The sequence below is a fragment of the Elephas maximus genome, chromosome 10, assembly GCF_024166365.1.
Source record: "Elephas maximus indicus isolate mEleMax1 chromosome 10, mEleMax1 primary haplotype, whole genome shotgun sequence".
NCBI lineage: Eukaryota > Metazoa > Chordata > Mammalia > Proboscidea > Elephantidae > Elephas > Elephas maximus.
Genome location: NC_064828.1, coordinates 21613998 through 21628759, shown reverse-complemented (window position 1 = coordinate 21628759; position 14762 = coordinate 21613998). Strand labels below are relative to the sequence as shown.

The window sequence follows — 14762 nt, the reverse complement described above, 5'->3', positions numbered from 1 at the left end:
TCCTGAAATGTCTTTTGAAACACGCCTTCCAAATGTGTCCGAATACACTTTCGCACTAAGCATGCATTCAATTATGAGGATGAGTGAAAAAGTCATTTAGAACCAAATCTGGTGAAATAAGTGGGTGAACAAGGTAGAAAATACCATTTTGGATCCAAAGTGTATCTGTTTTTGTACCATACCTTCCCCAGAATAGTATTCGGTCGGGACGATATTTTCATCCCATATAATTTTCTCTGTTGGATACAAAGGCATCTGGTTTAGCTGCTGAATCTGAGAAATTCGTCGTTCATGACGAGACACCTAAAAGAAAGAAAACAGGCAGGTTTAGAAAGTGAGAAGCACCCTTTTCCAGTCAAAATAATTTATGGGGAAATTCACCTAAAGTATGGGATAAGAAGTTTCATGTCTTTCACAGTTAGTATAGCATTTGAAAAAGTTTTTTTTTCTTTTCCCATTTTCTCCATAAGTCAAAAATGAAAGAGTGAAAAGTGTGAGGGGCTTTGGAATCAGATAGACCTGAGTTCAAATCCCAGGTCCTCTAATTTAGGAGCTATGTGAAAACCTGGATAAGTTCCTTCAACCTCACCAAGCTTAGTTTCCTTTTCAGGAAAAATGATAAAATACCACTTACCTCTCAGGCTTCTCGTGAAAATGAAAGGGAATACTGTAAAATAGTGTCAACGCGCTTGGTACTTGCCAAGAGCTTAAAATCCTAAGTCCTGGGTTATAGTTTTCATTCTTTACTAACTAGCTATGAAATTTGGGAAGGGTCAATCTTTACTGGTCTCAGTCTTCTACTTGGTAAAATCAGAGTGTTGGCCTCAATGACCTCTATGTACTCTTCCATTGTTAATATCATAATAATCTATCTCAAATACAAAAAATAAGTTTGTTACCTAATCAACAGCTGCTAAAATAACAATATATTCAGGAAAAAGCATCATATTCTCTTCAGTAAAGATAGTATTTTAGGCAAGATGATGATGTGCTACCACCTCAATAATACTTATATTACAAATTTTTGATCACGGTTTGGGTATCAGAAGACTCCAAAGCCCTGAGGAAATCCTTGGAAAGGGCTGAAATGAAGGATAATGTAGCACTATAGATTTTTAAAGTTATTTTCTTTGGGTATAACTAAGGATGAAATTCTAGCTACAACATCTTAAAAGACACAGGATCAGCTTTACACTTAACCTTATTTTCCGCTACCAAAAGTCCTGAAAAAAATCCTCATTTCTTTTTATAGTAAGGATTTGCTATTAATCCCAATCTTCTGAGAGAAGATTTTACATTGTCAGAAAACACCACAAGGAATTTTTAGAAAGCACTTGTACTCTGAGACAATGAAAAATTTGCAAGGAGGAAGGCAAAGATAATGACCTAAGACAAACACTGCATGCAAGTAACTATATTGACGGAAAAGAATTTTCTGACTTGAATTAATTTTCAAACCCTTCCCAAGGACTTCTCTGCAAATGGTAGTCAAACACCTGTTGCTGGGCTTAAGAGACCTGCTACAAATAGTTTCCTGTCACTGCCCTCAAAATGAGCACACCATCTTCTTTCCTACAGCGAAGGAGCTCATTTTACCCCACGTACTAAAAGTATTAGCTTGGAAAACAAGTCACCAAACAGCGTGCCTAATATGGTTCCATCTGTGTCAGAAAAACATGCACACACTGGCACGCTGCATGTTTTGCATAGGCACAAAACAATTTTTTGGAAACATACGAAAAAGCTAATCAACTTTATAGAAGCAGGAAACAATTAAAACAAGCTATCATTTTTCTTTTTTACTCCATTCCGACTCATGGCAACTAACAACAACATACTACTCAAATGGTCTGAACCCAAGAATACAATATTATACGGGAAAAGAAGGCAAGCTGCTAAACAAAGTATGATCCAATTCATGTTTAAAAAATACACACAAAACTGGATTCCTATATTGTGTGTATTTACACGTAAATGCATATAAAAAAGTTCTAGAAGAATGTAAATTTAGGCCTATACATTTCCATATTATTATTTAAAAAGTACTCACGTATTACTGGATTTTACGCAAATAATGCACACTTTCTATGTTTTTTTGCCAACCACACCATCCTCCTACTAGGTATTTTCGGAAGCACACCATGCTAATTTTTTATTACAACAACATGTAAAGAAAAAAAAAAAGGCACAGCAGTACTTACGGAAATACCTTACAGGGGAAGGGCACAGTTGGCAAACAAATGTAGAAGGTACATGTTATCTGTGTAAAAATACAGAACTTCTATAATTAAAGAAAACCATGATTTAAAAGACATCTGGAAGGACATGGATGGAAGTGTTATGTATGGGGGATAGAACTGGAGTCAAAAGGACAAGACTTCCACTTTTTAACCTTGTATACCTTAGTAATGGGTTTTCTTTATAAAATGCTATATTAAATTAAAAAACTGATACCAAAAAAGTATTAGTTTGGGAGTTAAGGCCTCTCATCTTCCAAAAGGACTGCAAAATCCCTTGGATTTCTTAAACTATGAAGTCAGTGATAACGTACTCTATTTCTAAATATCCCAGAGGTCTTCTAATGATAAAGATATGGCTCAACAGTCAAGGCACTGTATTTAAGCAATCACTTTTAAAACGAACATTTATATACATGAATTTATATGTACTGTGAGAGTATGTGTCTGTGACTGCCTTAACACCAGGAACAGTGTCAGCCGGTGACATGTCCTCAATGTCCCGATCCAGCCCCTGACACAGAAGCTGTTAAAAAAATATTTGTTAATAGAATAAATTTGTGCCATTAAGCATTTTAAGAGGTGAAAGACTTGATAAAAGAAATTTAAGAGGTGAGAAAAACAATCTGACAAAACCAAATGATATAATTCCAAACGGGTGGGAATTCTCTAATCTTCAGACCAGAGACTAACTGTACCAGACCTGTATCTTCAAGAATGACTCAAAAAGGAAGTAAAAAATCACATGCAAAACACAAAGAAAAATGATATTTACCAGCAATTCTAGAAGAAATTCTTTATCAAAAGCTGTGTCTTCATTTTTAGGAAGGGTTGGCAACAAGCAGAGGTATGATGCCACCTGGTGGAGTGTATTTGAACTGCAGAATAAAGAATATTTTCTTCTTAACTTACGTTACTTCACTTTTGAAACACGTAATTCTACAGGTAGCTTAAAAAGTTTTACCTAGAAAATATAATTCTGCAACATAGGCAGCAAATACGAAAAATCAGCAATGGAAGTTAAACCCTAATACAGGGTTCCCAAAGTGTCTTCTGCAAACCTCTGGTGGTCTCTCAGATTCCTTCAGGGAGTTGGCAAGAAAAACAATTTTTTTTTTTTTTGATAAATACTAAGACATTATCTGTTTGGCTTTTTTTCAATCACTGTCTTTACATATACACTGACAATGCAAATGGTTCGTAAAACTGCTGGCAACTTAGCAAGGATCAGGGCAGTGGCAACAACTGGTCCTACTAGTAGGTATAGCACTATTCCGACAAATAAAAATTTTCTCAAAATGTGTATGTCTTTCCATTTGAGGGGAGAAAAACGAGAACATCTGTGCTAATGGTAAAATTTGAACTTCCAAGTGAAAAATTAGAAGTTGGGAAGACTACCATGAGCTTGACGGCTTGCCAATAATTAAGTTTCCTCATCCCTAAAAACTCCTCTTTTATAATCAACTCCTCTGCCCATCCCAGCCCGTGGCAACCATGAATCTGTTTTCTGGCTCTGCAATTTAGCCCTTTCCAGAAAAGCAAATAAACAGAGCCATACATTACGTAGCCTTTTGACACTGTCTTCTTTCACTTAGCATAATGCCTTTGAGACTCACCCTTGTTGTTGGGTGTATCAGCAACTGATTCCTTTGCATTGTTGGGCAGTATCCCATTATAAAGATGTATCACAGTTTGTTTAGTCAATTACCAGTTAAAGGATATTTGTGCTGTTTCCAGTTTTTCACAATTATGAATAAAGCCATTATTTACATTTTTGTAGATTTCTGTGTGAATATTACTTTTCATTTCTCCTGGTGTATCTGTAAGCAGAAATGCTGGGCTGCATAAAGTGCATGTCTAATTTTACAAGCAATTACCAAAATTTTCCAAAGTGGCTGTACCATTTTGAATTCCCACCAGCAATATATGCGTTCCAGTGGTTTCACATCCTTGTCAAGAGTCAATACTGACTTTTTTTTTTTTTTTTTAAAAAAAAAACAAACAAACAATTCTAATGGTTATGTAGTGGTATCTCATTGTAGCTTTAATCTGCATTTCCCTAATAACTAATGATGTTAAGCATCTTTCGTGGGCTTATTGATATCTACCTACATTCTTTGGTGAAGTGTCTATTCGAATTTTTTGTCATTTTTTTTTTCTTATTATTAAGTTCTGAGACTTCTGGATGCCGGTCCATTATCAGATATGTGCCTTACAAATATTTTCTTCCAGTCTATGACCTGTCTTTTCATTCTAAAAATGTTTTTCAAAGACCAGAAGGTTGTAATTTTTATAAAGTCTAATTTACCATTTTTTTTTTAAGGATTGTGGTTTGATGTCCAAAGAAATCTTTGTATAACCCAAAATCACAAAGATCTTCCTCTATAGTTCCTTCTAGAAGTTTGAGCTTTGACATTTAGGTCTATGATACATTCTGAGTTAGTTTTTGTATCTTATTCGAGGGATGGATCAAGGCTCCTATTCTGCATTGGACGTCCCGTTGTTCCAGCACCACTGTTAAAAAGACTATACTTTTTCTATGAGTAGCCTTGGCGCCTTAGCTGAAATTCAATTAGCCATGTACGTGTGGCCTACTTCTAGACTCCCTATTCCCTTCCATTTATCTATGTGTTTATCCTTTTGTAAATATCATGTCTTATACCACAGCCTTACACTAAGTCTTGAAATCAGGTAATGCAAATCCTTCAACTTTGTTCTCTTTCAAAATGGTTTTGGCTGTCCTAGCTCCCTGTCTTTCCATATAAATGTTAACATAAGCTTGTCAACTTCTATAAAACATCCTGCTGGGGTTGGGACTGCATTATATCTATATAGATCAACTTGTGAAAAACTCACACCTTAACATTACTGAGTCCTCTCATCCACAAGCATGGGTTCTTTATTTTTAAAATCAACTCCTTTTAATTGTACAGAGTTCCCTGACATAGTTTCAGATTCCACAGTGAAACTAACTTTTAAGAAACTACCACTGTTGAGTTCTAGTAGAGTATCAAAGAAGAATATCCCGAACTAGTTGAAAAGTTTTTAAAATATGCTTGCTTCCCTTTTCCATCTACATATCTGTGTAAGAATGGATTTTCTTCATTTATTTCAACCAAAATATCTCACACAACAAACTGAATCCAGAAGCAGATAAACAAAAAGCTGTCTTTAATTAAGCCAAACATAAAGAGATTTACAAAAATGTAAAGTAATGCCAATCTTTTCACTATGCTTTTTTTTTTTTTTTCATTTTGGAAAATATATTTTTCATTAACAACACGCATGCTAACATATACTGGATTCTTACTGATATTTTAGACTGTATTAATAAATACTTTAAAATGTTCTCAGTTTTAACTTCTAATATACTAAATATTGATATAATCCACATAAACAAAAGTTCTTTGGGATTCTCAGTAATTTTTAAGAATGTAAAAGAACTGTAGGGGCAAAAATACATTTCCCAGATAAATTATGTAACTAAATTAAATGTAAAAAAAAAAAAAACCTATGAAAATATTTTTATAACTTTACGGTACAGAAAGCCTCCCATATAAGGCACTTGTTATGGCTATAAAGAATACTGACACAGCTGAACAGCTGACTAAACAAAAACGTATAACGTCCATAACAACAAAAAATACCATAAACAAAATTAAAGAGTTAAATGAGAAACAAGAAAATATGTACAACACAAAACAGGATTACATTTTAAGAATATGTAAGGACTCGGTAAAAAAATCTAAAGAAGACAAGCAATGGAATACTAAATAGCAAGGGATATTAACAAGAAATTCACAGAAAGGCAAATGGCTGGAAAAAAAAAGAGAGAGAGGTTCAATTTCCCAAGTAAAATCAGAGAAAGCAAAGTAAAACAAATTTTTCATTGTTGCTGATGTTCTAGGATTAGTAAATTATTAAAGATTTACCTAGTGTTGGTAGGGGGAGAAATACCCTTCATACACTATTGGCCTAAGTGTAAATTTAGTAGAGCCTTTTCTAACCAAAAAGATCTGCAGTTCAAATCCACCAGCCACTCCTTGGAAACCCTATGGGGCAGTTCTACTCTGTCCTACAGGGTTGTTATGAGTTGGAATTGACTCGATGGCAGTGGATTTTTTTTTGCTCTTATTTTCTGAAGGAAACTTAAAAAAATTTTATACACATATTTCCCTGACTCAGTTAATCTGCCCTTGGGAATCAAAACCAAAACTTTTTGCATAAAAACAAAAAGGACACTTGCTGCAGATCGTTTGCAATAGCAAAATATTTAAAAGCTAAAGATCCATCAACAGAAAGAATGATTAAAAAATAGCATGGGAGACCCATTCAATGGAATTCTAAACAGCTATTATTATAAAGAATGAAGTAGATCTATTTGTTATGATTTAAAAAAAAAAAAACCTAAACCCATTGCCATCAAGTCGATTCCAACTCATTGCAACCCTACAGGACAGAGTAGAACTGCTCCGATAGGGTTTCCAAGGAGCGGCTGGTGGATTTGAACTGCCGAACTTCTGGTTTGCAGCCATAGCTCTTAACCACTGTGTCACCAGGACTCCATGAGTTATTAAATCTTTGTATCAAAATGAAAAACCAAACCAACCTCAGTTTGTTTCATTTTAAATGGCCAATGAACTAAACATAATTTCTCCTACCAGTTAAGGACAATAAAGAGATGATAGAGCATAATGGTGAATATTTAAGGCTCAGCAACCAGACCACCTACGTTTTAAGCCTGTCTCTGACATTTACTTCCTGTGTGACCTAGACAAATTACTTAACTATTCTGTCCCTCAGTTTCTTTATATGTAAAATGGTACCTACTCCTCACAAGAATGTTTTGAGGATTAAACTATTTACATACTTAGCAGAATGCCTATGATATAATAAACAAATGTTTACTGCTACTGTTTTTTAAAAACTATATTAACAGATAGCTAAGTGCCAGAGAATATTACTGATTTCATAAATTATAAACATGCATAAATGTTCTTAAGTCACACCTCTAATATCACATGTAAATAAACATTAACCGGTTTTTGCTGTGTTGTGTTTCAGACTGACAGGATTCCAGTTTTGTGTTCCACTCTAAAAAAATTTAAGATCTAGGAAAACTAAGTAAATCATAAAAAATATAAATTTTACAAAAAAGAAAAGATGGATAATTATAGTCAAGTGATGCAAAGATACCAAATTGCTAGAGAGAAGCTCTAATTCTAGACATGGTGCACCAACACTACCTAAAGTAGTGCAATTCATTATAAAAGTGATAAAAAGCAACAAAGAAAATTAAAATTCAGGGAATATGATACCAAAGAGAATAGTTTTCCTTTCACGTTGTCTTACCTAAGAGGTCCAAAACACTTGACCAAGGATTCCCGAGTATCTACTTCTGCCACATTTGAGAGGGCAAAATCATATAGTTCAGGAAAATGTGCAAAAGCAGCTCTCTAAAAAGAACAATAAAAATCTCAGCAATTAATATCTACATATTAATACAACCTTCTACAATTGATATACTATACAATGGAAATATATATTTTTTTAATATTAATACTCTTTCCTTTCATATATGCTTCTCACATGTGACCACGACCTTATTCAGCCACAGGCATCCAGTATAATGGGAAAAAACAGAAAGTGTTCTAGAGCCCTGGTGATGCAGTGTTTAGGCGCGTGGCTGCTAACCAAAAGGTCAGCAGCTTGAACCCAGCAGCGGCTCCGTGGGACAAAGATGTGGCAGTCTGCTTCCGTAAAGATTACAGCCTTGGAAACCCTATGAGGCAGTTCTACTCTGTCCTATAAGATCGCTCTGAGTCTGAATTAACTCGACGGCAATAAGTTTGGTTTTTGGTCTTGGTTCTAGCAGGAATATAAAACAAAGAGTCAATGTTCAGTTTTTTTACTTCAAAAACTGGATTTTGAATATACTTCAAAACAGCCCTGTCAGCCACCTTTATAGACAAGACAAAGAAAAAGAATATTAACAACAACAACAACAAAAAACCCACTTTATTACCAAGAACTGGCCTAACGAGACTAAGAGAAAGTTCTAAGGGAATCCCACTGGAAAGACAGCTTGGGGCGGTGGGGTGGGGCGGGGGGGGGTGGGTACCAAAAACATAGTGTGCTTGGGCCCTGTTTTTGTCTAGAACTCTGTGAAGAGAAGGACCTGACAGGGTAACACCCCCAACTAATAAGGGGTAAGCTGTGAAAAAATAGAAATAGTAGTACCAGGGTGAGTTCATAAAGCTGACTAAGATAACATGCCTGGTCTTTTCTGATGTTCATGTGGCACTGAAAGGATCCAGAAGATTTCACATGTCCTGTGGTAGATGACATAGAAGGTAACCAAAGTTACATGTGAACCTGCCATGGAATTACTACCAGTTGCCATAGTCAATTCCAACTTACGAGACTGCTACAGGCAATGACAAAATGACCTTGCAACCCAAGTCTGAAATTAGGCTGTCCAAGCCAGGGGATGAATAGGAGGAGACCTCAGGCTGACAGCACCAACGAGAACAAGGCTGGGTCCTCCCCAGCAGGGAAGATAGCCAGGGCAACCATCATATCTTGCCTGTGCCAAAAGAACGACCCACATGTCACATCAGCTGTGGTCACTTCAAGGGCAAAGGGAGAAGGACAAAAATACTAATTCTCAGAGAAAAGTAAGAAGAGCCATCCGAATCGGGATAGTATACAGATCACTCCTCTTCCAAAATCATGAGGCTACGTTAGTGTCACCATATACCCAGATGCCATTTGGAGAAAGAAGAAGGGAAGCAGAGACTCCTTGAGAAAGAGTGAAACTGATTATGAAAGGAAATTTAAATTTAAGTTTGACTGAGCCTGTACCCCAAAAAGACTCTTCTGAAGAGAAAGAGCTGGACTACCATAAAATGGCAAACAAAAGCTTCCTTCTGCCATTGGAAGAAACGGAGTTGAAGGGCAAAATGAAATCAGGAACAGAAAACAAAGGTACTTCTTTGGTATATGCGAATTATATCAGAAAATTTCAGCCCCATTACATGTGTGTTACTGCAAAATCTGCAAACTACATATACCTTGACGTATGTTGAAATAATCTTCCATAAAATAAAACTGACAGGAGAGCCAATATTTAAATGTACCAAATTCATCTAGTAACTAGTATTTCTGAGCATCAAATACCAATATATTGACTCTCAGGATTGAGACAATTTTTTTCATGAATTTGTCAGAATTAGCAACATTAAAAATAAAAAACAAGATAAAAATACCATGAAAATCAGTACCTTTTTTCTATCTGTACTATATATAATCTAAATTACAGTATGACCCAATCTTTCAGAGCATAAGCAAAGGCACTGTCCGTTCAATTACCTGTAGAGAAGTGATTCTATCATAGTGAATTGTGGTCATCTCATTCTCTGTCAGAGCATTTCCAGTCTGGTCATTAATTTCAAAGCCAGTGTAAAATTTAAGCATGTCCAAAAGCTGGAAGGATATATTTAAAATAATAAACTATAAGAACATAAGAACAAGAAAGCAGGAACAAACAGGATTTAATGTAAATAATAAACAAGTCCATACACCTTCTTAAAGGTGCTGAAAAGCTTTTGGGATGTAAATGTTGCAATAAGCATTTCAGAACATACCTGAAACATGTTTTATTAATGTAAAAATAAAGCATGTGCCTTAAAAATAAATTGTGAATAGTCTATTTCATGTGCATGGTCTCCTACAGAAAAGAGCTTAAACTGAAATCCCAATGCTTAGACATTAAGGATCAAATGAAAGGAAGCCAGGCATTTTCACGGGGGAAAAAAATCTACGTCACTACAGATTAATAAAACCATACACTAGAGGGAACCCTTGAGGTCTTTAACTTAGGCCACTTACGAAAAGAATTTTCTGAATGAGGGTTCTGGAATTCGTAATAGTGACTACTCCTCTCTATGGGCTGCTTCTGTTAGGGAAAACAATTAAGGTGGGCAAAGCTAAGTTATTCATTGCTCTCATCAGCCTCCGCGGCCATCAGGCCCTCCTTTTGCTGGCTTACTTCCTGCTGCTAATGACAATGGGGCTCTGCTTCCTCCTGGGGCGGCAGCATCACCCCTACAGCACCTACTGGCTGCATTCGGTTCACATCTTGGCTCATCGATTTTGTTCTAAATAATAGCAGATGAAATGTTAGGATTTTAATATATTTTATATGTAGCAAATCATTGGATAGAAATTTTAAAATAGAAGAGGAATGCTCACAGACACAAGATAAAAGAATTTGTAAAGGATTATGTACACACACATAAAATGCATATTTCTAATTATTATCTCATTGAAAGACAAGCATTAGAAGAATGCACGGAAGTATGGAAGACACGCAAACCATTAACACTTTGCCTTCCTATCGAAGGCAACAAACTGTATCTGCCTTCCTAGACTAGGCAACAGACATAGACATCCATGCTGTCATCAGCCTCTGTCACCATCATCTTACAAAAAGAGAGACGCACAGTAATGAGACACAATCCACTGAAAATTAATAGAGGAAATCATCTGTTCTATTCCAGGTGTATGGGACACAACTTCTGCTTTATGGTTAATGACATAAGACATGTGAAGATGTGAGATGACATCCCCTAAATCATAATTTAGGCCAATAATAAAACCACATATATTTGACAAACCGTTATATAATTATCAGAGGCCACCTTTACAAGGATGTATTCATTTTGTATATTAAGATTTGACTTTAAACTTACTAATTAAAATTGACATTATTCAATTCAATACTTAGAAAGACTTAACTTTGCGTCGTGAGCTGGTACTCCCAGTTGTGTGGCAAAGAAATCAATTTAGAAAACAGAACAGTAAGTATGTTCAGATACACCAATGCTCACCTGGGAAAAAAGATGACCATCCTCTTCCCTATGAACAAGATAGGAAAGGTAACAGTGAACCAGAAGATGTGAGTCATCCAGGATGGTATTAAACCAGCGCCTTGTGGGAAGTAGGGCCTAGGGAAAAAAGCACCCAGCAGTAAGTTAAAATCATTTCTCTGCAGCTAGTTGGGAAGTCTACTGATAATTGAACTCAGTGGTGCTAATTGCATAAAAGTACCCTCTAACTTTCCAAGACACACTATGTACAAAGCAAAGGTTCTGGTTAAAGCTGTAAATAAACGCAGCAATATTTCTAGCTTTAAATACTGTAATGATGATAACAGAACTCAAGATAAAATTGGAAATAAAATTCAGCACTGAAAGGAATCTCACAGGTCATCTCAGCCACTAGCTTTTAAACAAAATCCTTCATGAAATCCCAATTGGTATCATGTACAGATTTAAAAGTGGAACTATTCTGGAAGAAAAGTGAGTGGGGGGCCCTAAGTGGAGACTCCTTTCTTTCTCCTTCTCCCTTCCCCACCATAACACGCAATAAGGCAAAACTGAGAAATTCTGAGACTGTGACAAACACAGTTTGAAAAGCACTTGTCTAATCAAATGCCCTTATTGTAGAGATGAGGTTGCTGCAATCCTCAATGGTTATAAAGTAGTTACTGGCAGAGCTACAATCTGAATGAAGATCCCCCGGCTGACTGCTAGCTCGATATCCTAATACTCATTTCAGGAAATCACTCCACCTCTTCAGAAAAGGAACAGGAAGGATTTTCCTTGAATTTCTCACATTAAAAAGGGAAAGGAAGGAAATTAACTTAATCTGAACTACGCCAACTCTATATCTGAACTTTCCATTAAAGTCTGGCACCTAACGTATGAAATCCTCTTTTTAAAGACTTTTAATCTAAAAACAAAAAAAAATTGACAACAGCAACTATATTTCTATTCATCAAGAATATTAGGTACATTTAGAAAAGTGAGATTATTAGATAGTCATAATCCCATGGCATGGGCCACTATTACAAACTCTATGAAGAGGTATTAAAATATGATAGAAAATAAACTGTCATTGCACTAAAGAATATTTTCTTTTCTACAAACAGCAGTTCACACTGGATTGGACAGTCATCTGAAAATCTCAAGGGCCAATTACTCATGACTCCTTTTTCTAGGTGAGACCTTGAAACAGATACAAAGACCAATTTGACATGATAAAGAAGTATATCAAATACAGTCATATGCTTAGTCTTAGCACCCTTAATGATTCTCTAACAGAAAAGTAACTGCAGATTTCTTACCTCTAGATCAATCATAAGTTCGATAAATCTTTCACAGTAATGAACTTTATCCATAGTGACAGGTTCTAGACACAGGAGAAAAACACGTCAGAACTGTCTTACCAAGCCATCTGGTGTGCTACATATGGAAACTGGCAGTTATTTTATTATTTAAACAAAGTCATCTGGGTCATATTCATCCTGATCCCACTATAATTCAGAGTAGGGCCCTCATACACCCTTATATTTAGCTCTACACGAGAGATTGATTAAAAACCCAGCTGGGGTCAGAAGCATATTTTAAAAATCAGGTTTGAAAAGCTATTTTTAAATTATTGATTAAAAAAAATCCATACTTAATAGATTTTTTTTAAAACTTAACCCAGTGCCATGGAGTCGATTCCAACTCTTAGCAACCCTATAGGACAGAGTAGAACTGCCCCGTAGAGTTTCCAAGGAGCGCCTGGTGGGTTTAAACTGCTGACTTTAAAAACTTAGAGACATTGAAAACTGGAAAAGCAGTTTTATATCAGTTTTTGCTTTACCTTTCCTGTCTTCACATACCAAACCTCTAAAAGTTCTGTCATATGCCCAAATACATACATGTATGTGCACAAGTGTATAAACACACATGCACACGCATCTTTAAAATGCACAGGGAAGGGCTGAAAAGACATACGCCAAACTAATTCCCACTGAATTTGTATTCCTTTGGACATTAAAATGCCAGCGCTACATAGAGCAAAAAAATATTTTTTAAGATCATTGTCTTACTTTACGTTATTTCTGAGCTTTCCCTACTGTACTATTTTTAAAAACATTTATTTCTGTTTTTAAGTAATTATAACCTTGTGACATGACATGACATACTTTCAGAGTGCAAGTTTTTTATTTCCTAATACCAGGAAATGGTCTACCATTTTACCAGCTAAAACCATCCTGCCAAGATTATTTTGATTAAAAAGGAGGTAATTGTAGGGTCCCTATTGCTGCTTAAGTCTAAGGACTTCCAACATAGACCAACACAGTGCCAGATCTACAGAACGTACCCAACGAATGCTTAAATAAATCCATTTATTTGTAGTATACGAGAAAACGAAAGGCTTCGTGTGAATGTTTTCGTGACTAATATACGGAAATGCTAATTTGGAACCTCGACAGTTAACACATGCCCATACTCTAAAATAACAAACCACAGAATTTAATAATTGAAAAAGACCTTAGAGAACAGCCATTCTAGATGAGAATTTTCTAGGTGAGAAACTCAAAATCAGAGAAGGTGATTTGAGAAAGGTGTTGAGCTACTTAGTGTCTAGGTTAGAACTAGAATCCAAGTTTTCTTGGTCATGCAGCTGTTTAAACAGAAGAATTTAAAGGAGTAACTTGTTAATTAAATCCATTCAAACTAGCTCTCTGCTGTTATCTTTTTTCCTTGTTACTGCCAAAAGAAAATATTTTTGTCAAAACAAAACAAAAAAAAAGCAAATTCTGCATCCTGTATCTTTATTTATAGCTTGAGGAAATGACTGGCAATGACCTATTTAGAATTTGATGCTCAAGTTCTGAGCTCTGAGGCTGACAGAGTTTCATGTTTTCACGTTAGCTGGCCCTACTGGGCAGTATTATTCAGAGCTGACAACTTGTTATTCCAGTTTCAGACACAGATACAGCCTTGTCTTTTGCTTCTTAGGGGTGTGTCTGTGTGTTTTCCCCTTCTTCTGACAAAAGTCCTGACATCTCAGGTTATCCTGTGCAGACTTCCTTTATAACAACTAATCTGGACATAATGTTTTATAACCTCATAAAATGAAGCTACAATCTTTTTAAAAAATCAGCTTCCCATTTTCCAAGTACATACTCCATCTATTTTCACACCCTCTCTGAAGTGGCGTATTTTATTCATCATCTTAAAAACCTAGCATATAATTTTATTTTTTCATCCATAAATGGGAGCCATGAAGGAGGAAAGTCGTTTCCATTTTACTTTCTGTATTTCTGATTTCATTCCATTTTGTACCTCATACAAAGAACAACCATCTTCTTCCCCTCCAAACAGTACTTGATGTCACAAGGAACACTACTCAGCATCATACTGTAAACGCCATGGGGACAGGGTCTGTGCTTGTTTTGCTCAGCATTGTATCCCAGCACCTCGTGCAGGGGCTGACTCTAGTCAGTAAGCTCAAAAAACATTTGCTAAATAAATGGACATTTTAATAACCAAGCCAATGCCTTTAAAATAACCCATCAAGGCAGTCACACACTCAGACTGGTAATATACTTAAAAAGCTAAGGGCACATACTTTGCAATTACAAGCAAAAAATCATCCAAAGAGCACTTTTTAGACTAGAGGTAC

The 14762-nt window shown here is 35.8% G+C and overlaps 1 protein-coding gene across 1 annotated transcript in view; it reads right to left on the bottom strand.

Moving 5' to 3' along the window:
* The window catches only part of AQR (aquarius intron-binding spliceosomal factor), a 120996-nt gene that overhangs the window by 75323 nt on the left and 30911 nt on the right, over positions 1 to 14762 (bottom strand). The window contains exons 10-15 of the mRNA XM_049898977.1: positions 12427 to 12491; positions 11129 to 11245; positions 9609 to 9722; positions 7590 to 7693; positions 3013 to 3115; positions 183 to 303 (exon numbers count right to left, since the gene is read on the bottom strand). Of these exons, the coding sequence (XP_049754934.1) occupies positions 183 to 303; positions 3013 to 3115; positions 7590 to 7693; positions 9609 to 9722; positions 11129 to 11245; positions 12427 to 12491 (624 nt within the window). The remainder of the gene's footprint in view (positions 1 to 182; positions 304 to 3012; positions 3116 to 7589; positions 7694 to 9608; positions 9723 to 11128; positions 11246 to 12426; positions 12492 to 14762) is intronic.